Source organism: Vigna unguiculata, chromosome 1 (genome assembly GCF_004118075.2).
Source record: "Vigna unguiculata cultivar IT97K-499-35 chromosome 1, ASM411807v1, whole genome shotgun sequence".
Taxonomy (NCBI): domain Eukaryota; kingdom Viridiplantae; phylum Streptophyta; class Magnoliopsida; order Fabales; family Fabaceae; genus Vigna; species Vigna unguiculata.
Window position 1 is genome coordinate 41459892 of NC_040279.1, and position 26926 is coordinate 41486817.

At 32.9% G+C, this 26926-nt stretch overlaps 5 protein-coding genes and 1 long non-coding RNA gene across 6 annotated transcripts; 4 read left to right on the top strand and 2 right to left on the bottom strand.

Annotated features, from left to right (window-relative positions):
- The first annotated feature begins 1803 nt into the window (after window positions 1-1803).
- On the top strand, window positions 1804-5745 carry LOC114175533 (ELMO domain-containing protein A). The gene is made up of 9 exons (XM_028060289.1): window positions 1804-1984; window positions 3161-3270; window positions 4046-4114; window positions 4329-4444; window positions 4544-4598; window positions 4748-4868; window positions 5047-5094; window positions 5194-5288; window positions 5428-5745. The coding sequence occupies exons 1-9, from the start codon at window positions 1909-1911 to the stop codon at window positions 5524-5526; spliced, it is 789 nt and encodes a 262-aa protein (XP_027916090.1). The 5' UTR covers window positions 1804-1908; the 3' UTR covers window positions 5527-5745.
- LOC114175541 lies at window positions 2379-6068 on the bottom strand. Its single transcript, XR_003602862.1, has 6 exons — window positions 5953-6068; window positions 5161-5620; window positions 4267-5078; window positions 4088-4194; window positions 3574-3647; window positions 2379-3023 (listed from the first exon to the last, which is right to left on the bottom strand). It is a non-coding gene; the product is annotated as an uncharacterized LOC114175541 (long non-coding RNA).
- Window positions 6069-9099: 3031 nt separating this feature from the next.
- LOC114164835 (65-kDa microtubule-associated protein 8) lies at window positions 9100-13395 on the top strand. The gene is made up of 11 exons (XM_028049641.1): window positions 9100-9525; window positions 9616-9819; window positions 10198-10449; window positions 10553-10765; window positions 10947-11102; window positions 11177-11336; window positions 11442-11593; window positions 11687-11774; window positions 11865-11938; window positions 12691-12765; window positions 12914-13395. Exons 1-11 carry the CDS (start codon window positions 9442-9444, stop codon window positions 13190-13192), a joined length of 1737 nt encoding a protein of 578 aa, XP_027905442.1. The 5' UTR covers window positions 9100-9441; the 3' UTR covers window positions 13193-13395.
- Window positions 13396-13789: 394 nt separating this feature from the next.
- LOC114164970 (dr1-associated corepressor) lies at window positions 13790-14482 on the bottom strand. The gene has a single exon (XM_028049657.1). It carries the CDS (start codon window positions 14442-14444, stop codon window positions 13869-13871), a length of 576 nt encoding a protein of 191 aa, XP_027905458.1. The 5' UTR covers window positions 14445-14482; the 3' UTR covers window positions 13790-13868.
- Window positions 14483-14623: 141 nt separating this feature from the next.
- LOC114178223 (mitochondrial import receptor subunit TOM20-like) lies at window positions 14624-18189 on the top strand. The gene is made up of 6 exons (XM_028064012.1): window positions 14624-14820; window positions 15256-15334; window positions 15453-15622; window positions 15716-15763; window positions 17409-17492; window positions 17831-18189. Exons 1-6 carry the CDS (start codon window positions 14722-14724, stop codon window positions 17954-17956), a joined length of 606 nt encoding a protein of 201 aa, XP_027919813.1. The 5' UTR covers window positions 14624-14721; the 3' UTR covers window positions 17957-18189.
- A 6330-nt stretch (window positions 18190-24519) lies between these two features.
- LOC114193880 (cytochrome P450 78A5-like) lies at window positions 24520-26550 on the top strand. Its single transcript, XM_028083851.1, has 2 exons — window positions 24520-25526; window positions 25613-26550. Exons 1-2 carry the CDS (start codon window positions 24564-24566, stop codon window positions 26219-26221), a joined length of 1572 nt encoding a protein of 523 aa, XP_027939652.1. The 5' UTR covers window positions 24520-24563; the 3' UTR covers window positions 26222-26550.
- Window positions 26551-26926: the final 376 nt, after the last annotated feature.

Consider the following 26926-nt stretch of genomic DNA (forward strand, 5'->3'; position numbering starts at 1 on the left):
AAATAACTAAGTAATAGTTATAAATTTAAAAGTAGTTTAATTGTTCTATTGCTATTTTAGACATCATCGTGACTTAACAAAAAACATACAACAAGATTTTTTTTTTTTGCTATTTTTTTGTATGACAATTCTTTAGTTTTTTTTATAGTTGTTAGTTTCTAAATTGTATTTTCTTGATAAATTTTAATTTAGAAGTTGATAATCATTCTCACACAATTTATAATTATTATTTTTGTATAATTTGAGTATAATAGAATAATATTACAAATGTATAAATATATTATTTATTCAATAAGATATCATATGGTATAATATTCATAACATATAATTTCACAATATATCAATCACAATGTGGATTATATTACTCTTTTAATCATTGTTCAACAAGGTAAGAGTATATATTTTTATTTAAATACCATATATTTTTCATCTTAAAAGGCAAACATTACTAAAAAGACTTATATTTTTTGTCAATTTTGTTTTAATTTTTTTTTAAATTATTTATAAATTTTGTTATGAAATTTTTTTTTCAGAAAATTGCTGCTAAATTCTTTACAAAATATTTTATATAAAATATTTTCAATACCAAATTTTATAAAAATAATTTCGAATTTTATAATTTTATAAAAAATAATTATTCAAAAAAATTACATGTTAATTTAAATATTAAAAAAAATAACAGAAAAAATAGTATTTCTTACAAATTCTACTAATAAATTTGGAAGAAAATTTCCATTCGTAAAATTTTAGTAGTAAAGACACCTTGATAACTATGTTCATATACATGCAACAATATTGGTTAATACAAATCTTCCTCCTCAGAATAACAGGTCTGGTGTCTCTCCAAGTTCATCCTTCCCTGTCACTTGAACTAACATTAATACAATATTGCTAGGAATACTTTTAATATCTTCAACTCATTGTTTATAATGTCATAGTAAGTAGTGTTAAAAAAAATAAAAAATTAATGACTGTCAAAAGATGTTTTTTTCTACTGATAACGACCACTCCTGCACGCAAAAATAAAACCTGAAATGATATTGAGTGATTAACGAGAAAAAGATACTCTGGTTTTCAATTCAAATATATTAAAAAATTAAATATATAGATATATTTTTTATACCTTGAATAAATACATTTTTTGAAAAAGTAATTAACATTTGCATTTTGATTCATCTTTAGCCATTATATTTAAAAATATTTTACAATTTAATAAACTTTAAACTGAAAATTAATATAATATTAAAACATTTTTTATATTGAGAAAACTAATTTATTCGTCTTACTAAATATTCTCTTATTCTATTTTATTTATCTGTATTTATTTAATAAAAACAGTATTAACCTAAAATATGTCAACATAAACTATGTACGTGAATCCCTTGTACACACCAAACACCAATGTAACAAATTTTTTCTTCTCCCTCGTGTTAGTTTTGCACCTTGTCTTTTAAAGGATAAATTATATTTTTTTTAGCTTTGTTTTCGAGATGAGAATATGGTACATATTTGCACACAGTTGAATTTTTCTCTAAAAATATTAACTAATTAGGTGCTAGGGGATGACTATCATGTTACTTAGATGAATTTAAATTAGATTAAGATATTAATCTTTATCTTGATTATGGGTCTACAGATATAAAACATTTAGAAAATAAAAAAGTAAAAAAGCTGGAACACAGTGTGTGAATAGCGCAAATGACTCGTGTCTAATTTGGTAAAATCGAGAGGCAGAAGAGACAAAGTTGAGTTCGAAAAAGACAGGTAGAGTAATACAAGAACACTTTTGTTCTTACTTCCTAGAACAAGTACTAGAGTACCACCATCATCATCTAAATCAATACCATTTCTCAGATCCCAGAAACCAGAGCATTGTTATATTAGTTTCACTACCAAGAATCACATAATATGGGTCTCCTTAGGTTCAATGCCACCTTCATTCCCCTTTGTGTTTCTTCTCCTTCCTCTCTTGCTCAGACTTCAGGTTTTCTCATTCACCATTGTTCAATATTATTTCAATGATTTGATTATGTCTGGTTATTGTCATCCTGTAACAAGAAATCATTCATGCAGTTTCATTACTGTCTTTATTCCATTGTATAATATTTGATCAGAGCTTTATTTCAATAATAAATAGACTAGTGTTGCAGTAAAGCATAAATTTTAGATTTTGTGATGTATAATTTTATTTTCAGAATAGATTTCAGTTAAGCTAATTTGTCGGATTTCCCCCATTATAAACCATGTAAGTTAGGAGCCATGCATTGGGGATAACATTGGGTTTTGAGATTAAAATAATAAAAAAACAATGTTTCTAAAATTTGAAGAATCCAATGTTACCAAACCAAAAAGAAATGAATATAAAGAGGTGGTAATAAATGAAAATCTGAGTCGAATTCGGTGTTTTGAAGAGGACACGGTTTGTTTGTTTCGTCACGTCAACAATCGTGAGGGTCCACTGAGAGGGGAACATGTGTGAAACTAGTTAAACCAAACTACATAGGATAGGAATTAAGATTGCTATGGAGTTGTTAGTTGTTACAGTGAGTGAGGTCTGGTCTGATGTAACAAACAAGATAGTGGGAATGGTGGGGGTGGGAAGTTACCAAACCAAAAGAACTGAACTAATAACCGGTCACGAATACAAACACAGAAAATAAAAAAACAGTATAGGCCAAAGACAAAAGGAAAACAAAAAATGAGTTATTTTATTGGTCACATGGAAAGGATAATAAAATGTATGACTATGTAATGAATCTTGATCTTCCCACGTGGTCGTATAGGGCCCTGTAGGCCCAACATCACAGCTCACGGTTTGTCTAAGTCATTTTGCTTTTTTCTTGGTCGGGGCAAAACACGACAATTTGCACTGTTCCAATTACCACTCTTCCTTCTTCGCCATACGCAACTCCCATCGATTATGTCCCCTCCAAAGTTATACGGTTTGGTTCCACCCAAAACACAACATTCTGCCACATCTCTGCCTTATTGATTAGTGCATTTGATTTGGTCATGCACTGCCTCTGAAAAAAAAATAAAAGAAGATAAAGTTAAGATATTTTTAGTTCTTTTCCTCAACCAAGTGCATTGTGGTCTTGTTTGAGAAAGGTTAAAAGAAGAAAGGGTTGAATGGGGAAATCTCCTGATTGGTTGTATACAGATAATGCAACGTGTGGCTCTCCTGCATGGATTGGTAAAGGACTCACTTGTGTTTGCTTCAAGCGAAAGGGAAACTGTCAACGATTCTGCATCAGTTTGACCCCCTTACAGGTTCGTGGTTTTACTCCATTCACTGGTTGTGGTTTTCTACTTAAGTAACTGCTGTATCATTTTTAAGTTTTTCTTTCAGTTTCTGGGTTAGTTCAGTTTTAGTTCATGAGACACATTCCTCTATAAAATTACTCTCATAGTCAGAGCATTGTTAGATTTACTTGAACATGTTTTTCTGTTTTGTCACTGAACAAGCTTGAATGCTAGCTTTCTGCTTTATTTTGTGCTGATGTAAATGTTCATTTAAATTAGAAATCCTCCTTTCTTAAGTTACAATTGAAGTTATCAAAGTTGGGTTTTTACCAAATTGTGTTTCTGTGTGAGTTCAAGAAGTTGAACTGTTTGCATATTGTCCCTTTTCGTACACTTCTCAAAGACTGCAATTTACAATCGTGCAACTGTGTCAATGACAACTTGTGGTGTCTGTGGAAATATTTTTCAAGACAATTTGAGAATAACAGGAAACATTGGAAACAAGCAAACTGTTAATAATTTTCAAAGCTAATTTAAAATTTGATCATAGATAAAATTTATAGTTATTGAAATCTTGTTTTGTATTTGAGAATAACTGCAGAAACAATTGCTGAAAATGCATTGGACATTTGTTCCCTCAGTGTCTCTGTCTTTTTTTTACTTCTCATAAATGATTCAATATTTTTTTCCCTTCTATATTTTCTTGTCATGAATTCATTGAAGACCGAGAGCGGTGAGGAAAACAAGAAAATGAAATTGAAAAACTAATTCATTAAGCATCAATCTGTACAAAATTTTGTAGGAGGAAAGGCTAAAAAGACTACAGCGCAGAATGAAAGTTTACTTTGATGGTTCCAGGCTTGATCACCAGGTATAACGTAGTTGTATTATTCTCCTCTGTATTGGTGTAAGCATTGATTGCTTGAAGAACTTGCTGCAATCCTATTTTCTCTGAAATTTATACGAGCAAATTGCATCTGAAATTGATGGTCAAAACCAAATTAATCACTATTGAAATCTTACCTATTCACATATTTTTAGCCTTCTTCTGCAAGATACTCATCCGGAATTTCTTTCAAGAACAGGAAGCGTTGAGAGCTCTGTGGTCTGCTTCATTCCCTGGACAGGAGCTTCAAAGCTTGATTTCTGATCAATGGAAAGAAATGGGATGGCAGGGTAGAGATCCGTCCACTGATTTCAGGTTATATTTGTGTTTGTCAAGTTATCACCCTCTTTTAATTTTTCTCTGCTGTTTCTGCTCTTGACATGTTCATTTCTTTTGGACCAATTTTGTGAACAGAGGAGCTGGTTTCATTTCATTGGAGAACCTACTTTTCTTTGCAAAGACATTCTCAGTAAGATTCTGAACTATCTCTTGGTGACACCATTTCAATCTCAGACTCCCAAATTAACAAATACTCCGCATCATGCAAGTGTTTTTGCCCAACTTCTGCCAAAAATTGATTTATTTGCTTATGCTCTTATGTCCCTCTACATGTTGCAGACTTCTTTTCAGCGCCTATTGAAGGGGCAAGGAGGAAAAGAAGCTGTTTGGGAGTATCCCTTTGCTGTTGCTGGCGTTAATATCACATTTATGATTATGCAAATGCTGGACCTTGATGCCAGTACGTCATCAAAACTATTTTGAACCTAGATGTAGTTCTTAACTTGTTATAGTAACACTCACCCAGTTAGAGTTACACGAGTCTTGTGGCCTAAGTCTCCAAGAAAACTAAACTAAACAGAAATTGCCATCTTAATTACAACAATATCTCTAATACCAAACTGTTTCTTCACTTGCAGCCAAACCAAGGACTTTTGTAAGAGCAGTTTTTCTACAAATGCTTTCAGGTTAGAATCAGCAATCAGCAATCAGCAACTGTTTTGAGATATTATCTGATCTGTTATGGTATTTACCTCAAAGTTCAAACTGTTATCATACATTTGCAGAGAATGAATGGGCATTTGATCTGCTTTATTGCGTGGCATTCGTTGTCATGGACAAACAATGGCAGGAGAAAAATGCTACATACATGGAATTTAATGTAAGACTCCATCATGCACTTGTTAATCTATAAAAGAAAGCATAGTTTTTGAATAGTTAACAGTAAAATGCAATGTGTTATCAGTATGATACATAACCTGTGTAGATTATATTCAAAGGGGTTTCTATTATTATTGCAGGATGTACTGAAATCCACGCGAGTTCAGCTAGAGAGAGAGTTGCTGATGGATGATGTTCTGCGGATTGAAGACATGCCTTCTTACAATCTTCTTTGTTGACAAGTGACTCAATTGGTTATTCTCTTTCACCGAAGCACAGTTTGTGTACATGCATCCCTGTTCACGTTCTCTTTATGAATCCCTTCCCTTTAATCTGTGACCATTAACTCGTAATTTATTCTCGTCATTCCTCACACGATAGCTCTAAATCAAAATGAACACTACTTCTTGACTAATGAGTAATGAGAAGTGCTGAAGAATTTTGCACATTTCGGGAAAGATTTGAATCTTCAAGTTGATTCTACGAGATTTCTCTTTGAGGTTTTGGCTAATAAGTGATTGGAACCCTAGATTATGGTCATCTATCAATTGAATCAATCACTGTAGCTAGTTTTCTTTTGTCGCAATTGAATCAAAACCTAGAATTTTATTGAATCAAACAAGTTCATTGCATGCTAAACCTACAATTTTAGAGTTTTGTTGTACCTTGCTGCCAATTCTTCAAGAGCTCCTCCATGTGCACACAGGTCCTTTCTTATTCTGGTATTCTGGAAATGTTAGAGTGTGTGTAAACAAAATTTATTCTTGATAAAATTTAAATTTAAAACTTTGATTCCAGTTAAAAGTTAATGTTGAAACGATGTCATTTATGTTTGAATATTTTCATTATGAAAGCAATTTAGTAGGAAAATTCGGTATATTTTTTTACTCAGCACAAGTAATTCTAAATTGTTTTAATTCAGAATAGACTTTGGACTAAAATTAATATATTTTTACTGATATTTGAACATGATTTAAAAAAGTCCAACTTGAAACTGGACAAGAGCTTAATTAATGCACTCTTGCCGACATACAAAAGTTTCCCAAATGGATTTTGATAGAATTTAATTGTCATAAATAATAGGTTTAATGATTTGAAATAATTTAATAAATAAATTTCAAAATGATTACTATGACATTCAACCATTTCAATATATATATATATATATATATATATATATATATATATATATATATATATATATATATATATATATATTAAATCAAGTAATGATATTTATATCATTGGAAAATTATCCTGTAAAATTTGTGTTTTAAATTCTCCGTGAATAATGAATGATGAGATACACGTAATATTTCATTGGACAGAAAAATACATGGAGTTTTTACTTCGTGAACTTCACTTTTTCTTGCTTGGTTTCCTTTTGTTATCTATAGTTTTTTCTTTCCATAATATCTTGAATACCCTAAAAAAATATACCCATGATTATTTCTATAAAATATTTGTTCATTTTCTTATGGTTAAGAACCTTATTTTAATTTTTATAACACGAATTGTATACTGATGAAGGGAATCATATCTTAAAAGTCAAGGGTTTTTCATTGAATTCAACCGTTTAGTGCTGATAAGTCAACAGGTTATTTGATTAGCTATAACATCTCTTTCCCTAAATAATTTCTATCCTCCAAGACAATGAGTGATTTTTTCTTTGACCCTTAATATAAAAACGAATTTTTCTCTGCAAAAATACAGCAGTATCTTCTGGAATCAAGACTCTACCAATAACTGAGTCACACAGAGTGTGGTTATTTAATCATCACATAATTTGTGCACCCTGTTAGTTTTTCAACTCAGAAAGAACATTCAACATTTGATATTAGAACATGGTGTTATTGAAGCATGTTATTCAAGTGCCATGACAATGCACGTGCTATGAAACAATCGTCGTGTGAGTCTAAGTTTTTCATTAAATAAAAATAAAAAAGTTGAACATCATATAAAAATTAAGGTTTATAAATTTATTGTTTTAAAATTTTAGGTTAAGAACAATATCAATTTCTTATATGTGAGTTGGACTCATGTCTATTGGTGTTAAATCTCCCAATAATCCTCTCTCAAAATATTCAACAACATGTCAATAAAATAAAATATAAGTCTAATTCATAAAAAATTTAAAACACTTCTAACTTGAAATATTATAATAATAAATTTATTAATATTTTTTAAGATGTACAACTTTTTCATCTAATTGTCGAGATTTAGAAAGATAGTATTTTGTTATTTCTAGAATTTTTATGACTCAAACATGATTGTGTTTGTAAATAATATACGTAACTTAAAAAAAAAAAAAAAAAGGTAGAGAATGAGTGTTAATGATTGCTGTGTTCCCATGCTTGAGGAAGTGGAACCAAAGTGTAGCGTAAAATTCAGCTTAGCTCGCTACCAGTACATGGGAGATTTCTGTCATTATCATTTACCAGCAACTTGTGTTCTTCATCTCTGATATGTTATCAAGAGTGTAAATATTTCAGAAAAGTACACATTCCACCAATCACAAAATTAATAACCATCTTTTAAATTAAAATTTAAAACCCAAGTTTTAAGACATTGATGTTTATTTTTGGATATATATGTTGTGAATTGTGATGCTAAACCAAGGACAAAGTAGGAATATTATATTTCTTTCACCTTTTCATTTTCTTGTACCCTCTTTAGCAGGGATTAAATAAACAACTTAAAAGGAAATGTACATAATAGTAAAGATTCTATAGTATTACCCAAAAAGAACTCAACAATCAGAATCTTTAGTTAATCGTATTTATGTGTATAACAGAAAATGAAAAAGAAACACCAACAAATCTCTACAATAAAAATTTTGCACATGCAAACAATTTGTTCACAGGTTTATACTGTACATAGGTCAATCTGTAATGTGTACAACACATGTATACGTGCAGCCGTCGCATGCAAATGATATTGCTTAAATGACATCATCATGATTTGTACTCATATTTGTTTCTTTATTAGCCCATCAGTGTGTTAAAGCAAACTCTTGTCTTCCTTAAACCTTATTTTTGGGTAAAAGACAGAATTGATCTCTGCTATTATTCGTCAAATGTTGTCACTATACAATGATTGACATAATATTATTCAAAATCCATATTTCTGTTGATTGGTTCATGCAGATTAACATAATATTTCCAATAAAATAACGTGACTAAAGTTCGGTGCTTCTTCAAATGAAATTCACCAATTATTCAATTATGTAGAAGGTGGCTTCTATGTTTTATAATCCATAATGTACATCCTTCTAACTTGTTATATAAAAGAGCAAGAACCACGAATTTATATAATTTTTAATAATTTTAACAAATACAAAAAGTGTACTGGAAAATGCATTATTAATATATTTTTTCTCCTTAATTTGATTAAGAGTAACTCCAAGGGATGACGAATCTTAAGGGTTGTATTGTCATTCATGAATGCAATATTCTGGTTTAATAATTTCATCTTTATGCCTTTCGTCCTTGACAAGATACAGCTCAGCTTTACTTTGTTGCTGAATGGGTTAGAACGTTTTATTCAGAGTTTTTATTAGAACTCACAATATACGTGATAATGATGGCGTACTAAATTCAATCTCACTTCTGAAAGCTTGCAAGAAAAACAATCATCTTTAAATCCATTAGAAAAGGCAAAAAATAATTATTTCACACTTATCTATCCCAATCAAGATCAGCATCATATATTTGCGAAAGATAACGTAGGAATCAAGTCCTAAAATATAAAAAGTGCTCCACTTGACGGAGCCTGGTGCAAAACACATTTCACATCTAACATCACTGAATAAGGAAGTCCATCAATTTTAGGTTCTAAAGACAGAGACATAAATGTAATATGTAATACAATTGAAGAAATAAATAAAACAGGTGGAGAAGGAGGGATAAAGGTAAAGCCTGAAGGATCAAATGACTGGTTGATTCTTGAACCCAAAGCTTACATTACCCACTTCTGCCATCCTTGTCTTTTAAGCAAAAACTAATACCAAATGCAAATACTATCCCCACTCACACCAAAACTTCTTTCTCAACATTCATGAATTTTGCTTCTTCATTCAGTTTATTATCCAGGACTCTCTTTCCTCAGTAGTCTCTAACTAGTTTGATCTATACTGAAAGGTATATTCAGATCAAATGGGTTCATTCCAGACACCGATTGGAATGAGAAGTTCCACATTGCTGGAAACTTCGTGTGGGTTCCTGTTACAGGAACTGCAGGCAAGAGGCATATTTATTTCATATGTATTATGTCTGTGTTTTTATAACTCCTCTTACATATCATGTTTTTCTTATCTTGAATGAATTTAGATCATATGGGATGAAGTTGGAGAAGATAAGTTCGAAAGGGAGAAGGTTCTTCTGGATTTGGAGCAGGAGTGCCTAGAGGTTTACAGAAGAAAAGTTGATAGAGCAAATATATCTAGAGCTCGTCTGCATCAGGAAGTGGCCGAGGCAGAGGCTGAATTTACTCACCTTCTTTTGTCCCTTGGTGAACGATCTCTACCTGGACGGGTATTTATTCCTTTTAATAACCTGCAGTTGGTAGTTAAACAATCACAACTAATAGCAATGATAAGCAAATAGGATCCTATTTGACACCATCTAAAATGAACATGTTCTAGTTAATTAGTGTCAGTTACAAATTATTGATTGAATAGCATTTATGCTTTTAAGTACCTCTTACTGTTCAAATTCGACACCATCTTCTATTATGAGATAATTTTGAAAAAAAAAAAATATTAGAAAATAGATAAGTTGCTGACCCAACCTTAAGGAAGCAATACAATATTTGCAAGAGAATCTTCTTAAATGTGACTTCCATAATAATATTTATGCTTTCCACAAGACATCATGAATCAGTGTGGACTGATGGCAGTACTTACTGAACAGCCGGAGAAAAGAGCAGGTTCACTAAAAGAGCAGCTAGATTCAATCACCCCAGCACTCCAGGAAATGCGGTTGAGGAAAGAAGAGAGGCTAAACCAGTTCCGAGGTGTGCAAGGTCAAATTCAAAAAATTTCTGCAGAAATTGCTGGTAACTCAGACAATGAACCTTCAACCATTGTTGTAAATGAGAATGATCTTTCACTAAAAAGACTTGAGGAGTATCAGAATGAGTTGCAAAGACTTTACAATGAGAAGGTACCTTGACGCCATTTATGTTTTTTACCCATCATTGATTGAGAGGGGTGGTATCCTTCAAAATTGTGACATTTCAAATAATTTCTTGTGATTTCATTTGAAGAATGAACGACTTCAGCAAGTAGAGAAATACATAGACATGATACACAGCTTGTCCACGATCTTGGGAAAGGATTCTTCTGCAATCATCATGGAAGTTCATCCAAGCTTAAATGATTTGTGTGGAATAACAAAAAATATAAGTGACACTATCTTAGATAAACTCAATATCACAGTGGAGTCCCTCTTTGAAGAAAAGAAAAATCGGCTGGACAAGGTAGAATACTACTATTTTTTTTTTAAAGCTTTTCTGTTATTATTATGAGAATACTAACCTGGTGGGTGGCTATTGTAAAATAACTACGTGAGAGGCTTCAAGTATTTCAGTATTTTTCCCTTCACTCATGTGCTTTCCATTTCGCTACTTTGTCATATTCTTGATATATTATATTTTACAGCTTCACCATTTAGGCAAAGCACTGTCAAATCTATGGAACCTTATGGACACACCATATAGTGAGCGACACCCATTTTCTCATGTAATCCATCTGTTGTCACTTTCATCAGCAGAAGTAACAGACCCGGGAAGTCTTACTCTAGAAATAGTCCAGCAGGTAGGTATCTAACTTAAATGATCCACAAAATATCAGAAACTAAATTGTTTAAGAAACCCGTAACTTTTTACAAGACTGAAGCTGAAGTCAAGAGACTGGATCAACTAAAAGCAAGCAAGATGAAGGAGCTATTCCAGAAGAAGCAGGAGGAGCTGGAGTTGATATGCAAGAAATCACATGTGGAGATTCCTTCAAGGGAAGAGATGAACAATATAATTAAACTCATAAACTCAGGTGAATCTAAGAAACTAAGTAATGTGTGTCAATTCCCTTTCAAAAACTGTACATGCTTATGTACTTTAAAACATCAGACTTGAAATTGACTTACATTTACCACAGGTGAGATTGATCATTCTGATCTCCTCTTGAGCATGGATGAACAGATATCCAGAGCAAAAGAAGAGGCTTCTAGCAGGAAGGCTATCATGGAGAAAGTGGAGAAGTGGATGCTGGCACGTGATGAGGAGCGCTGGTTAGAAGAATATAGCAGGGTTAGAATTTTCATTTGAACCTATCTTTATATATAGGTTTAATTAAAGGATAAGTTATCTATAGTATATTTCATAATCCAAATGTGCTATCAGGATGAGAATCGATACTCAGTCAGTAGAGGAGCTCATAAAAACTTGAGGCGTGCTGAACGAGCCCGTATAATGGTCAGCAGAATACCAGGTAAATTTATATACGATTAAAAAACATAATTTAGACCAAAAAGCTGCAAAACCCCATGTACTTACTTACAAACCATGATTGCGATTCCAGCTTTGGTAGATATGCTAATAAAAATGACTAGAAGTTGGGAAGAAGAAAGAAACAAAGTTTTCTTGTATGATCAGGTAAGATATCTTACACTCAGCAACACTTTAGAATATTTATGCTCAAAAGGTATAGAAGAAACAGTCTAAATAATTCTTATAAGAGAATACGTGACATTTTGAATATTCAAAAAACATCCAGCATTTATGCGAGGCTAAATAAGTGTGCGTAATGAATCTCATCTATAATATATTCCATGATGTTATAGTCGTACACACTGTTAGTGTCTCAGATAACCTGATTGATATCAAGTATTAAAACAGAAAACTTGCCGGTGCCATTCTATGAACAGTTTACCTTTATCATATAATCAAGCCATTTAATATTAAAGATTGAACTTTCCCTTAATAAAAACAATTAGCATACGGATACACATGGGAACTCCTTATACAGCCAATGTCAAATTTTCAACTAATGGCGGTAAATATTTTGTCATACGAGCAATTAATGAAATTCTAGCATCTACTATCATGAAATGTGCCGCATCACAAACTCAGTCAAACAAGTAACTCCATAAACCATCTTATATAGCAGAGTTAGACCTCAGAACCTCACAAAAATGATAAAAAAAAAAAAAAAACTAAGCAAGATGCAAATCATGCAGAAAACTTCTAAACTACTAGATTTATTTATGTTGACCTGAAATGGTTTCAGAAAATGTATCAATTTCTTTACTCTTGGTCCAGCATATGCGTTTGTGAATTCCCTTTTAATAGTATGATGCTGTGGTTTGTTGATTTGATAACAGCATAAACAAATGATATCTACGTAGGTACCACTGATGGCTATATTGGAAGAATATAATGTGCTACGACGAGAAAAAGAGGAGGATATGAAAAGACAGCAGGTGTAGTACAGTGACAGACAGCTTCATACATCAGTTTGAACATCAAATTCTGGTTTAAATTAAGTTGTTTGTGAAAAGGTTCTTGCCACGTGAATTGCTATGCCCTAACAACCTTATCCCCACCTCGTTTTTCATGTTTGTTTTTCAGCCTTGGGAAAAAAAGAGGATCCAAAGCCAAGTAGTTGAGCGAGAAAATACTTATACGTCAAGACCCAGCACCAGCAGTAGACGTCTTCCAAGTAGAAGCTTGAATGGAGCTCTAGACACTTCTGTGATCATAAACAGAAGGCTTTCTATGGGAATCCACCAGCTGCCACCCAACAGCATAAACTCAGGAAATCAAGGCGTGTCCTTCATTAAGGATGGAAGCAATGCTTTAAGGAAAAAGATTTTTGGCGACCCTGCCTTCACCTCTCATATGCGATGAGGCATCATCTGCAGTGTCAACACACGATATACCCATTTTCCCCTAAAATTTCTCTGTCATAAACCTAGATTTTGACAAAAATTGCTTCAGAAACCTTCCTTTCCAAGAACACTGTTGTGGACCTGCAAAAAAAATAAGCATGGAGATTTTAATGTACTTGGGTTTCTAATCTTAAGTTGCCGTTTCATTGTTTCATCTTGCAATTTCTGCATCGTGTATTCCCGTTTCAGCCCCAGGATAGCAAGATGCATTTCTTGATGTAGATGTACTTTAATCACAAAAATAATCTTACAAATTTGAATAATTATAACTATTCTTGTATTCACGTTGCAACACATTGAACATGATTTCACAGTGATAAAAAAATTCTCGTTCAACATGTTCTGAAAGGTAAAACTGCTCCCTTGCACAGTCGCTATATAATCTTTGCCAACTACAAAACTGCAAAGCAAAGTTGGAAAGGATCTGTTTGGATACGAAGTCAGAAGAATTTTTTAGCGCTGTTCGACCACAAAAAGAAAAAATATATTTAATACAAACAAAAACTATATCAATAACCGAACAATCTTGATACATAACTAATTACAATCCCTCTTTCGCATTGTTAAATGGTAAATGTTATATCTGATTATGATCGCATACAAAATCTTAATTGCGAGTATAAACAAACGTAACCCTAAGACTCATCTACCGGTACTGGCGATTGAACTTGAGATGGAACTTCCGGCGATTGAGCCTGAGAAGGAACTTCAGGCGATTGAGCTTGAGAAGGTATTTCGGGCGCTTGAGCTTGGGCAGGAATTTCAGACGATTGGGCTTGGGCTGGATTTTCAGGCGATTGAACTTGGGCTGGGTTTTGAGGCACTGGCTTTCGGAAAAACTGATCGATGCGACGAGTACCAGGCGGCGGTGCATCAAGTTTTGGCCGAACAACGGGCTGAGTAGGCCCGTCGGGTTTGGCGGGCCGAGACGGCGGCGGAAGATCGTCGAGGAGAAAATCCCTGGTTGGCTGGTGCCTCTTAACGGCCATTCTCAGGTGTTCCAGATTCACGGTCTTCCGTTTCTTTTCAATGGCAACTTTGGCAGATTTTTCAGCCAGAAATTGGAGGAACAACTCTGTGGAGCGCGACACCAGGAACAACGCTTCTGAACTCACTCTCTTCACATCCTTGTCCAGCGTTATGATCTTCTTAACCCGACTCTTCGGGAATTCGAGTTGAGCCGACACCTCGTTCTCTTCTTCCTCCGCCATAGTAATCTTTTCAACTCTCTCTTCTCTTTCTACGGTGAAGTTATAGACAGAGTTTTCAAATTGGCGGGAACCAGAAATTACGAGGGGTATTATCGTCTTTTGGACCACCCTTTCCCGCCATTCGTGAAAGAAATGCGAAGTGGGCCGTATTAGGCCTTTTTGAATTTTTGGCCCAGGCCCTGACCAGGTCAAGTCTTTCTCTGCGTTTAGTTTAGTGGAGTGCTGGAGTTTGCAGTTGCAGAGTCACGCGTTCGGCATTCGGCGATCACAGAACGGAATGGAGTTTTCTCAAGATGATTTCGATCGGTTACTGTTATTCGAGCACACGAGGAAGACCGCTGAATCAAACTACGCTAGGGATCCTCTTGACGCTGATGTACGTATTGTTCTTCGCTGACCTAATATTCCTTCCTTACACTTATGCATGTGAGTTGCTTTGATCACACTCGTGCTTTAGAAGCTCTGCATGTAATGCATGAAATGAAATTGTTTGTAGTGTCGTTTTTCTGTTATTAGGCAATGTCACATTGCATTATGTAATATTGGAACGTCAAAACATAGATATAATGAAATTTTCTTCGAACTAAACTTTCATCTCGGTGATTAGCGAAATGCATGTTTGGTTTTGAATTATGCAGATTAGTGAGGTGAAACTTCAATTGAATAACACGTAATTGGAAATTATGTTTATGGAGTTATGCGTTTTGAAATTTTGTAGTTTAGAGAATAGCTTAGGTTTATTTTTTTTTCTTACAGAGATAGCTGGAACAAAAGTAAATGTGTCTAAACTTGTATATGAATATTCATACAGAATCTGACCAAGTTGGGGGCAGCTTTGGTCGAGTTGTCGGCTTTCGAGAAGCCTCAGGATTCCAAGGCGATGATTGCAGGTATATCGCGTGTTAAATTGGGCGAAATTTAGAAGTGAATTTTTGTTTTCGCAAAGTGAGGGGCAAGTTACTATGATTGATTGATTTGGGTTTTGGTGGAAACCGACCATCTAAACAGATGCCATTTCAAAGCTGGAAGAGGCTTTGCTAATCAATCCAACGAAGCACGACACTCTTTGGTACTTGGGAAATGCACAGACGTCATATGGATTTCTAACGCCGGATATCAGTGAGGCAAAGGATTATTTTGGCAGGGCACATGAGTATTTCCAGAAAGCTGTGGATGTGGTAATAATGTGATTGCTATATGTGCATTCCTCTTTATTATTACATGCTGTTGCAAATCTAGTAGATACTTAATGGTGGTTTCTGAAATTGTAGGATCCTGAAAATGAGCTCTATAGAAAGTCCTTGGAAATTGCTGTGAAGGTAATGGAATTGCTATGACCACTTTATCAATATTATATTTGCACTTGATTTCATTCTCGTGTTCCAAACTTTACATAAAGATATCAAACCAGCTAAAACTACCTTGTGATGTTTGTTGTGACCCAATGAACGTTTAAATATGTTCTCAACATTTTTATTTAGTAGCATCAACTGTGTTAACCTTTTTTCAACTCAAAACATCATACCCTTCCTCAACTCCATAAGCATTTGTAAAAGAAAACACATCATTCAACAGCATGGTGGAAACACTATGAACCATGTACCAGACAATCTTATACACTAATCCACATTGTACAAAGCCTCAAATATCCCCTAAGCCATTGCTGGAGAAACCACATGAACCAGCCCTGTTTTCTCGTTTTAATCAAACCGAAATGCCACTAACTCATATAACCCCTGTTATCCAAACTGCAACATCCATGAATTATCCACAAATGTCAACCGACCCAGTCGTGAACCATCACCATGAGCAGCCATCACACTTCCTTACCTGCACCACTATACCCAAAATGCTCAGCTTTGAATTTTGATTCCATTGAAAGGCTCAACATCCATTGCCTTTTATGTCATTCATTCTTATTATTTACTTGTCAATGTATGAAAAACTTTAAGATTTTAGTGAATTGGGGGTTTCCGTAGTATGAGTAGTCAAAAGGAGAGATCAGGTTTTAATCTTGGACTTAACATTACATGTTTACTTAAGGGAACAATATTAGTTATCTAATATATTGGTTCTTTTATTTGTTATTGATTTTGTTGTAATCGCAGGACTTCTTTGAGACTTGAGTTTTTAGGTAGGTACATATCTTTTAAAATTACTGTGGAAAAATAATGATAAACAAATTGAATATTATATCTGTGTTTAGGGTGAAAACAATAAAATAAATTAATCAAACAATGCATGTAACTAAATTACAAAAAATCACATGACAACTTGAGAAGCCAAACCTAATTTTTTTTTTTTTAATTTGGTTTGTTTGCTTGTTTGCTTTTTTAATTTCCTACTGTGAGTTCTCCATTCCTTTAGAAAATACGTAGATGCAGGAATTTTCTCATTAGGCTATATATTATTTTCACCATTTGCATCTTTTGCGAATAATTATTTTGTTTCCTATGTTTTATGTTATTTTCAGCAGTAAAACGAATATTTAAGCTTTATTAATTATTTTTACAATTTAACTTTGGTTAACCATTTCTAAACGGGAATATCTTAAGGGTACAATGTTATAATTTTTCATCATTCCTTGGGAAAATTACACTTTTAAGCTTAATATCTATTTTTATAAGCTAGTTTTCAAAATATATAGAGAAAACTGATTAATAAAAAGTGATTCCTACTCTATATATTAATTTTTAAAAAAAAAAGTTCTTAGTTACTTATTGTCTTGACACCCTCCATTATATCGGTGATAAAGCCTTGTGTTTGCTTGTGGATGTTTGTCATTCGACATTTCACAACCTTTATTCACATGTATGATAAATAACTCTTACTGGTAGAACAACTTAGGTATTCTTTCTATATGCAATCAGGGCAATTGCTTTCTTCATTCCTTTTTTTTTCTGATAACATTGTTTAACTATATATTTTCTACTCTGACGGCTTGCTGTGAACCATGCTTCATAGGCCCCAGAACTACACATGGAGATCCATAATAACGAGCTTGGTCCGATGAGTAATGCGGGATCCTCTGCTACTTCAAAAGGAAAGGTTGTATGTATTGAAATTTTATTGTATTTAATTAAATTTAGTCTTTGTATTACATATGCTGATTGATGACCTAAAATCAACTTCAACCTGCTCTGTCTTGTTAATTGAAGTGGCTTCTTGATAATTTCAAAATGCTCAAAGCAGCTCAAATGGAGTTTTTGTTTTAGTTCTGTGGAAAAAGCCTTGTTTGACAAAGTTACTCATGATTATTTTGTATGAGATTATACGTATTCAATAATCTATAATGGATGGAGCATGTTATTTCCGATAATCGATCCATGTCTGCTTTAGCCTGTTTATGGATGAACCTTAATCATTCATTGTTTGTCTCATCTCAGGAATCTAAAAGGCAGAAGAACAATGACTTTAAGTATGACATATTTGGATGGATTATTCTTGCGGTGGGTATAGTAGCATGGGTGGGAATGGCCAAATCTAACATTCCACCGTCACCTCCTAGATAAACATTTTTCTTTGATGCATTATTACCTAAGAAATTGGTGATAGGTTTTTCATTTTAGACTGAAACTTGTGTGGTGTCAACTTACTGACTTATTTACCATCAACTTTTTTTCTTGCCGTCCAAAAGATTGGCTTTTTAAGAATGAGCTTTTTTGGCATATGTCGTTAAAGTCTCTGGATACTGATAATGGTATTTTGACACCTAATAAAAAAAATTGATACCCATTTGACGTTATCATCCATTACTTTTCACTTTCTTTTTTACTTTACAAGTACAAAAATTTTTAGTTTTGTTTATGACTATTTTACCTCATAAAAGTAGTGAGGGAATAACCTATATATTTTATTGTTGCAATTCAACAAAATCTCGAAATATGTGACATATGTGCTATGTTGGTGGAATGAAATGAATCCAACTTATTACTTTTAATTCATTGGTTTTATATTTACGTTATGAACAATGAAACCCAAACGTTACTTCACCAAATTTGAATAATGGTAAGAGAATTTTATTTCGGATGATGCCGTTTCAATTCACATGTATCCAAACATCTTTAGCCATCAAATTCTTAAATAATATACCAAATAGTGTTTGTTTTGGTACTTCGTAAGTGGGTAACTTTCTATTTTTTTTTTTTTTTAATATTAGTGTATTTTATATAACTTTTATCCTTTGAGATTTGCGGTGTCGGATAGGGACGTTAATTATTGAAAACATTTATGGTGTCCAAAAACTTCAAATAAAAAAATGAATGAATAATTTAACTTTAAAAATAGAACTGTAGCACAAAGTAAGTTCTTTATAATATAATTTTAATTTATATATTTAAAGGTAAACATATATATTTATACACTTAATATGTATCTGTTATAAATATGTTTAATAATATGGAATGATTACTTTTCTTGCGCATCGTACATGCTAAAATATACTACCTATGATTAAAATCCATTATAAATGAAAAGAATTCAATGTGATTATAATGAATAGTTTAATTATGATATAGGGTTATCTTTAGTTATTTAAAAAAAATAGATTAAAGTTCTATGTTACCATTTATATTTATTATGAAATAAATTGCGAAGAAATAAAGCTTTGGAGAGATAAGTCAGTGAGTTAAGGGTAGATAGAAACTAATATTTGTGCAAAAACGGACTAATATCATTTTATAATTTTCAAATAATACGTTAAAAAAACTGGTGGGAAAATGATATGTATATTAAGTTCTGTTAGACAACTTCCATGACCACTTTTAATTGTGTATTTCTTTTCCGTTTTCTTATTATTAAGACTTTATTTAAGAAAACAGAATCTTTTATAGAACATAACACCCTATTGGTAATGCACCTAACGTTATTGGTAATTGTTCTGATACTCGACTTAAACAAAAAATATACTAGCCTGTTCATATATTTGAGTTATATTAATCCACAAAATTTGTAATTGAACCATTATCAAACAGACACAGATTGTGTACTCATCAAATCGTACTTCAGATTGTGTCCACATCATTGATTCGGCTCAACTGGTTGAAAAACACTGTACTAGTTTTTTTAATTGATTACATTGCTTTTGTTCAACCGCTTCAACAAGCAAAGTATCTCTCAACCCTAATTAATTGATTACATTATACTTAATAAAATAATAATAATCCAACTTAATCCATAATTACCTCCAGAAAAACTTGAAGTCCTGAAGCCTTACAGAACTACATAGAACAAAATCTGAATATGACTCAAGCTGTTTGATTCGCAGTCGAATTTTAAATTGGTTCATCACTCTATGGTTCGTATTTTTGTGTAGTATGGTAACACAGGTCTGTCCATCCTATTTTGACTTGTCACATATTTGATCCGTAAAAGTAAATACAAATTGATTTATATAGTTCACTCCAAATTGATCTGTGTTCGGTATAAAAAAATTAATAAATTTATTTTTATTTAATTAAATTAGTGTTGAAAGGCTCACATCAACTAGAGATAAGTCAATTTCATAACATATAAGTGAAGTGCAAACCTTACAAGCCACTTTTGTGGGGTTGAGTTAGACTTAAAACTCACTTATAACATGGTATTAGAAGCCTAACCTAGCGAACTTTTGTTGACATTCTGTTTCATCCGATATCGGGCCACTAACGAATCACCCACTAATTTCTTGTCCCACGCATGAGATGAATATACCTCGGCGTGAGGGGGTGTGTTGGAAGTCCCACATCGCCCCCGTTTTATGGGTTGAGTTAGGCTTAAAACCCATTTCTAACAACAATTAGTGAAATTAATAATTTATATATGCTCACGTATTAAAATAAATAATATTCATAATTATATAATTTTTAATTTTTAAGTACAAATCAGTTGAAAATAAAAATGACTTTGAACTAAATTGAAACAAGGGAAAAAATGTGAATGAGAGAACTACTTTTGGATTGACCGGATACAAATGAACAAGCTATTTTTGGATAGACTGAATAAGAAATGTGAATGAATAAATTTCTCATAAGAGACACAAATGACATACTGTGTTAGTGTTAATGGAATGTAGAAATTTAAGTCGATGCGGACCAAATATAAATCATTGCTAACCCACAAGTACTACAAGTTATGCATAGGGATGACAACGGATCGGATCAGACACATATAGTACTTATTAACAACCCAACCCACAATAGAAAAATTCCGTTGTTACCCATCATGTTACCTGTCAGGTTACCAGTTAAAAAAATACTTGCGGAAAAACTACAGATACCCACAAATATTTAAAAAATATATATTTTACAAGTTTTTTAAATAAAATTACAAAATAAATATAAAAATAAATTTAATTTAATGTAATAAAATATATATTAAATTTTGATTTTAACTAAACGTAACTTAATGAAATTTATTTTTTTAGCAAGTAATATAAACTCAGGTACGGATAATATGATATTCTCACACAATCTATTTATGAACAAATATTAAAAAATATATATAAATAATAAATACTCACACATATCTACTGTATTTTATTTTTGTAAATATCCGGAAACATATATTTTTTTTATCATCCTAATTATACAAGACAAACCTTAACAAATTATTATCCTAAAATACTCCATCAATCCCTCGTTTTTTTCTTGCAAACATGCGATCCACCCCGTTCAATCCGTAATTCTTTTTTTAAAGAGGAAGAACGGTATACAACACATCCATTCATGGCCTCAAGGTCCACCACTTTCTTTTAATGGTAAGAATAATTTGAGGTGGCAAACTTTCATTGGTCACCATGCAATTACTCATAAGGGAAAGCAATCTAATTGGTTATGTATAATGGCCACTAACACACATCGAAATTGGTGTACGTACGTGTCTAACGTGTGCCCTATGATACACCATGTAACGTTAAAACATCAAAAAGTTGCATAAAAAAGATTCCACTTACATTAATTTTCTTCTCCTAAGTTTCTTCGAAATTGTGGCAAGCAATGTTTTCTTCTATCTCTTGGCAATTCTGCAAAGACAACCTCCTTTATTTGCTTTTTGTACTACTTAATACATTTTTCTTTCGAGATTGGATTTGCGTTAATGCTCTTTTCCTTCACCATGGGATTTAATAATCATTATAATCACTTCATAGATCATTCATATGTATTTGGTGCTTTCATCCAATAATCACTTCGTTGCACAAAGTATCTATTGTTAGTGGGTGTTCTAAATTTTTTATATTTATTATGCTATTTGAAAATGACCATTTCAATTCAGCAAGAACAATAATATTAATAATAATTACTCGAGTGACTAGATTCATAGGCATGGGCGGAGCCACGCTTTCTTTAACTTATTTATAGATAGAGAGGGGTCAATATGTTTTATCATTATTATTATATTTTTTTGTTGAAAGGTGGTAAAAGTTACTTGCTTAACTTTCAAGTTGTTTTTCTTTTATTGCATGAGTTGTACTTTTCAATCATTTAAATTTATGTAACGTGAGAAAGATTTTGGATTTAGATGTTATGGATGAAAAGAAAAAAAAAAGAATTCAAGTAAGAGATTCTAATAAAAATTTGATAAGAGAAATCATGAATTTATGGTTTTCCTCGACTTGAATTATGGATGGAAAAATGGTTGGATCGGATTGATCCGTCATCATGTAGGAAGATTAACGGGTTAGATCATGCTGGGCTGTTAGTTTTTTTTTTTAACTTTTTTAATTTGTTTTCAAAATTTTAAAATTTATTATATATACTTTTATTTATATATACTTATAAATTAATATTAAAAACATATTTAATCAAATAAAATATATTTTAAAATTTTAATTGATTAGTTAATCTTTTTAATTAGATAAAATAACATAATTATTACATTTACATGTTAAATTACTCAATTACAACTAATAATTAAAATTTAATTTGTTAGTGTTAATGATTTATATTACAATACTATTATATATTTACACATCTAAAAATATAATATAAAAGATTTATCTTTTTAACAATTTAAATTTTATTTTTTAAAAACAGATTGGGATGGACCAGAACAGATTGACGAATTAAAATCTTAAACACAACCTGTCCCTTTTAATATGGACTGACAAGTCAACCTGTTGGGTCTAACCCATTTTGTCACCTCTAACTTTAATAAATGGCATTAAACTGATAGAGAATAACTTTGAAGGATCTTTAATTAACATTTACAAGCTTAATTAGTAGCTTATTTATCTCTTAAACAAGAGCATTCAATAAATTAGCCACTATATATATAAGAAACATTTTTAGAATTTATTTGAAGTTTTGTTTATCAATAACGTGTTAATAAGATATACAACACACGTATTCAAATGAGAAAAAAATGTTTAGGTTTGATTACTATATTTAACAAATTAAAATGAAAAAGTTATATATCCACAGTAATTTCTCCAAAAATAAACTACAAAATATTAAACTATTAATAGCTGACTGCCGCACTGTCTTTCAATATTCTCCAAAAGCCACCAAATAAAGAATTAATTAACACTGTTATTTCCATCAATTAAAAAAAAATTGTTATACTTCCCAGGTCACTAGGGTATCTATTAGCTTTGGAAATTTTTATTGTACGGATATGGAACCAATGTTATAATATACAACAAACTTACCTCAAATCCTCAACACATATAATCAACGATTACCATTTCAGATATTTGACATCAGAAATGCCATTATTAAACTCATAACAAGTTAAGTCTCAAGCTAATAAATTTTATTAATATTCAAATATTTTATATATTTTTTTCCAATTCATAAATAGAATGAATCAAATAAAAATAATTGAAATTTGTCTTGAAAATTTGAAGTTCTTGGTCTTGATATAACTAAATGTGATCACTGTGATGAGATTAAATTCCAGCGTATGATCGTGTGTGAAAATAATGTAATATGGCATATTGTAAAGTGTGATTTCTTTATGAAGTAAAGAAAAACAAATTATATATGCCATACAGCTTGCGCTAAAAGGAGAATCTTCGGATACATCAAGGATAAAGCTGTTTTTTTTTTGCCATGAATATTATATACCTGGACACTGTTTATCAATGTTGATTTTATTTCATCATGTCTCTACCTGCACACTGTTTCTGTTTTTTGGAAAATTATTCATTATCTTCTATTTTTTATTTTCTGACGTGATTTAGTATCGATCATTGATTTTTATGAAAAAAAATAATAATAATACAATAATCAATGATTTATACCGAGCCACGTCAAGAAATAAACGATAGAAGTCAAAAAAATAGAAGTCTTAATATTTGTTTTCTTATGAAAAGAGTGGGCAACAAGATGATTAATAATGCACAAGTGTTGAAGGCGAAGAAGAAAATCTTGGGTTAGTGAAGTAGAAAACACATACATATCTCCATTATAGTTAGTTTTATAAGTATAGTGGAACGAGAATCCTTCCCATGATGTTTCTGGGTTCTGTCTGACGTAGATTACGCTTGCTCTATATCATAAGCAAAACCATATATTCTTTTCGTAGCAATCGATCTTCTGCAGAATATCACACACCCCAAATCTATGTATATAACTTTAAAAAACTAGATAATGCGACTTGATGCTATTTTTCTGACATGCGAATCGCAGTATGAGACCATTCAACATTTTATATATCTCATCTTTTCCCTCTAAAGCATTCAATATCAACCATGCATCCACAAATAATCAAACATCATTAACCTTATTAAGCTCTAATCTAATCATTATGTGCTTCATTAAACTCTCGTTAATTGCCATTAAAATATTTTACGTCCTAATCCTTAGGCTAAGGCATCCAAGCGGGATGTCAACGAGACGGGTAGGGTACGGATAATAACTTCAAGTATCCTATTTATTGGATAAATATTCGTCTCGTACCCGTATTCATATGTATTGGATATCTATTTTTCTATCCATTACAGGTTTTATTCGCGGATACCGGTGGTTATGGATATTTTTAACTTCCCTAGATATGAGAGGTTTAACTTAACCATGATTATCCAATTAACCATAGATAAAACTTAACCTTAACCACTTCACTTCACTTCCCATGGAGTCTATATATACCATGCATTGATCCACACACATTGCAACCCAACAAAATCTCTCCTTCTTAATCATGATTCCAACACTTGAAACAATGTTCCAAAGCACCTTCTCTTTTTCTTCTTCTTCTTCTTACTCTTGGTCCCTCATCACTCTTTTCCTCTCAACGCTACTCACTGCTCTTGCTATCTCCTTCAACTACTGGCTTGTCCCGGGGGGGTTCGCATGGAGAAAACATCAGAACCATTACAAACACCATGCAAAACCTCCCGGCCCAATGGGCTGGCCCGTGTTAGGGACCCTGCCTGAAATGGGCTCTCTGGCCCATGCAAAACTTGCTTCCATGGCCACTTCGCTGAAAGCAAAGAGGCTCATGGCACTCAGTCTTGGAACCAACCGGGTTGTTATCAGCAGCCACCCGGAGACCGCGAGAGAAATTCTTTGCGGGTCAGGCTTCTCGGACCGACCCGTTAAAGAATCGGCCCGAACGCTGATGTTTGAGCGGGCCATCGGATTTGCTCCGTATGGGACATACTGGCGCCACCTCCGTAAGGTGGCGGCCACGCACATGTTCTCTCCGAGGAAAATCTCCGATCTGGAGAGCCTCCGGCAAAGAGTGGCGGCTGATATGGTGAGGAAAACGTGGACGGAGATGGAGACGAAAGGGGTGGTGGAGGTTCGAGGGATATTACATGAAGCGTCTCTGAGAACCATGTTGGAGAGTGTTTTTGGAATCAATGATAATGGTATAGAATCAAAAAGAGAAGAGGTGTTGGGAGATATGATCAAGGAAGGGTATGAGTTGATTGCAACGTTTAACTGGGAAGACTATTTCCCCTTCAGGTTTTTGGACTTTCATGGCGTCAAGAGAAGATGTCACAGATTAACGAGTAAGGTTAAGAGTGTGGTGGGTGAGATCGTGGAAGAAAGAAAAACATGTGAAAAGCTGGTCGGAAAAACTGATTTTCTGAGCGCTTTGTTATCGTTGCCGGAAGAAGAAAAAATAGGTGAATCAGATACAGTGGCTATCTTATGGGTAAGTAGTACTCACAACCGCACGTGCTAACGTTAACATTTTCCAATGTTTATGTCTCGTATTGATCATGGGTATGTTTTGTGCAGGAAATGTTGTTCCGAGGAACAGACACAGTTGCTATTCTTCTGGAATGGATTATGGCCATGATGGTGGTACACCAAGATGTTCAGGTGAAAGCCCGCCAAGAGATTGACACGTGCATTGGCCAAAACAGTCACGTGCGAGACTCCGACATTCCGAATCTCCCTTACCTTCAAGCGATAGTGAAGGAGGTGCTTCGATTGCACCCACCGGGCCCGTTGCTTTCATGGGCTCGTCTCGCAACCCATGACGTTCACATTGACAAGGTCTTAATACCTGCCGGCACAACTGCAATGGTTAACATGTGGGCCATATCACACGACTCGTCCATCTGGAAGGACCCGTGGGCCTTCAAGCCCGAACGATTCATTGATGAAGAAGTGTCGATCATGGGTTCAGACATGAGACTTGCACCGTTCGGTGCGGGCCGCAGGGTGTGCCCGGGCAAAACATTGGGCTTAGCCACTGTTCATCTGTGGCTCGCAGAGTTTCTTCACCGATTCGTATTGGTTCCGGCGCATGTGGATCTTTCAGAATGCCTTAAGCTCTCTATGGAAATGAAAAAGCCGTTACAGTTCAAAGTGATTCCTAGGTACAACACCACTAGCTCTTGAACTCAACTTAGTAAATCCATGCACAATAAAGGATATTGTTGTCCAAAAAAAATGTGTTTTATTAAGGTGGAGTTGGAAGTTATGAAACACTGTATGAAAAAAAATGAATAAGTACAGAGTACAAGTTCGAGATAAACTAACTCGTGAACCGTGTGTTATCTTATTTTGAAAGTACAGGATGTTGTTTTAGTAATATCAAAACTCACCCAATCACTCACCGGATGAAGGTTTTGGTAGATCTCTAGTTGAATCACACCAACCACCCCATATGTGTAATGAAAAAATATGTATGTATATATTATTCTGTGTCGTTGTTTAATAACAATAAATTTGGATGGTTTTTTGTGGTAAAACTTATCATCAAAACGTTACTATAAGTAATGGATAATGTTGGGTATCATGAGATCGAGAGAAATCAAAATAATATATTCCAAATTTATATATATTTTAAAAATTTAATATCAAACTCCTCTTTTTTATTTATAATTCTTTAAATCTTAAAATATTTACTTTAATTTAATGCTTAGATCTTTAGTATTATGCTTTTAAAATATATTAAGAATTCAAAATATGTAAAGAAGTAAATCACATTATTTTTATTTTTATATAATTTTTCTTATCATTTCTAAATAATGTATCTATTATTTTATATATATATATATATATATATATATATATATATATATTAAAAAATAATAACATATA

Coding starts and splice junctions, on each gene's coding strand:
- LOC114164835 (XM_028049641.1), top strand. CDS start 9,442: ATGGGTTCATTCCAGACACCGATTGGAATGAGAAGTTCCACATTGCTG. Junction 9,526..9,615: donor TCCTGTTACAGGAACTGCAG/GCAAGAGGCATA, acceptor GAATGAATTTAG/ATCATATGGGATGAAGTTGG. Junction 11,939..12,690: donor AAGTTTTCTTGTATGATCAG/GTAAGATATCTT, acceptor ATATCTACGTAG/GTACCACTGATGGCTATATT.
- LOC114178223 (XM_028064012.1), top strand. CDS start 14,722: ATGGAGTTTTCTCAAGATGATTTCGATCGGTTACTGTTATTCGAGCAC. Junction 14,821..15,255: donor GGGATCCTCTTGACGCTGAT/GTACGTATTGTT, acceptor ATATTCATACAG/AATCTGACCAAGTTGGGGGC. Junction 17,493..17,830: donor CTGCTACTTCAAAAGGAAAG/GTTGTATGTATT, acceptor GTCTCATCTCAG/GAATCTAAAAGGCAGAAGAA.
- LOC114175533 (XM_028060289.1), top strand. CDS start 1,909: ATGGGTCTCCTTAGGTTCAATGCCACCTTCATTCCCCTTTGTGTTTCT. Junction 4,445..4,543: donor GATCCGTCCACTGATTTCAG/GTTATATTTGTG, acceptor TTTTGTGAACAG/AGGAGCTGGTTTCATTTCAT. Junction 4,599..4,747: donor TCTTTGCAAAGACATTCTCA/GTAAGATTCTGA, acceptor TACATGTTGCAG/ACTTCTTTTCAGCGCCTATT.
- LOC114164970 (XM_028049657.1), bottom strand. CDS start 14,444: ATGGCGGAGGAAGAAGAGAACGAGGTGTCGGCTCAACTCGAATTCCCG.
- LOC114193880 (XM_028083851.1), top strand. CDS start 24,564: ATGATTCCAACACTTGAAACAATGTTCCAAAGCACCTTCTCTTTTTCT. Junction 25,527..25,612: donor ATACAGTGGCTATCTTATGG/GTAAGTAGTACT, acceptor TGTTTTGTGCAG/GAAATGTTGTTCCGAGGAAC.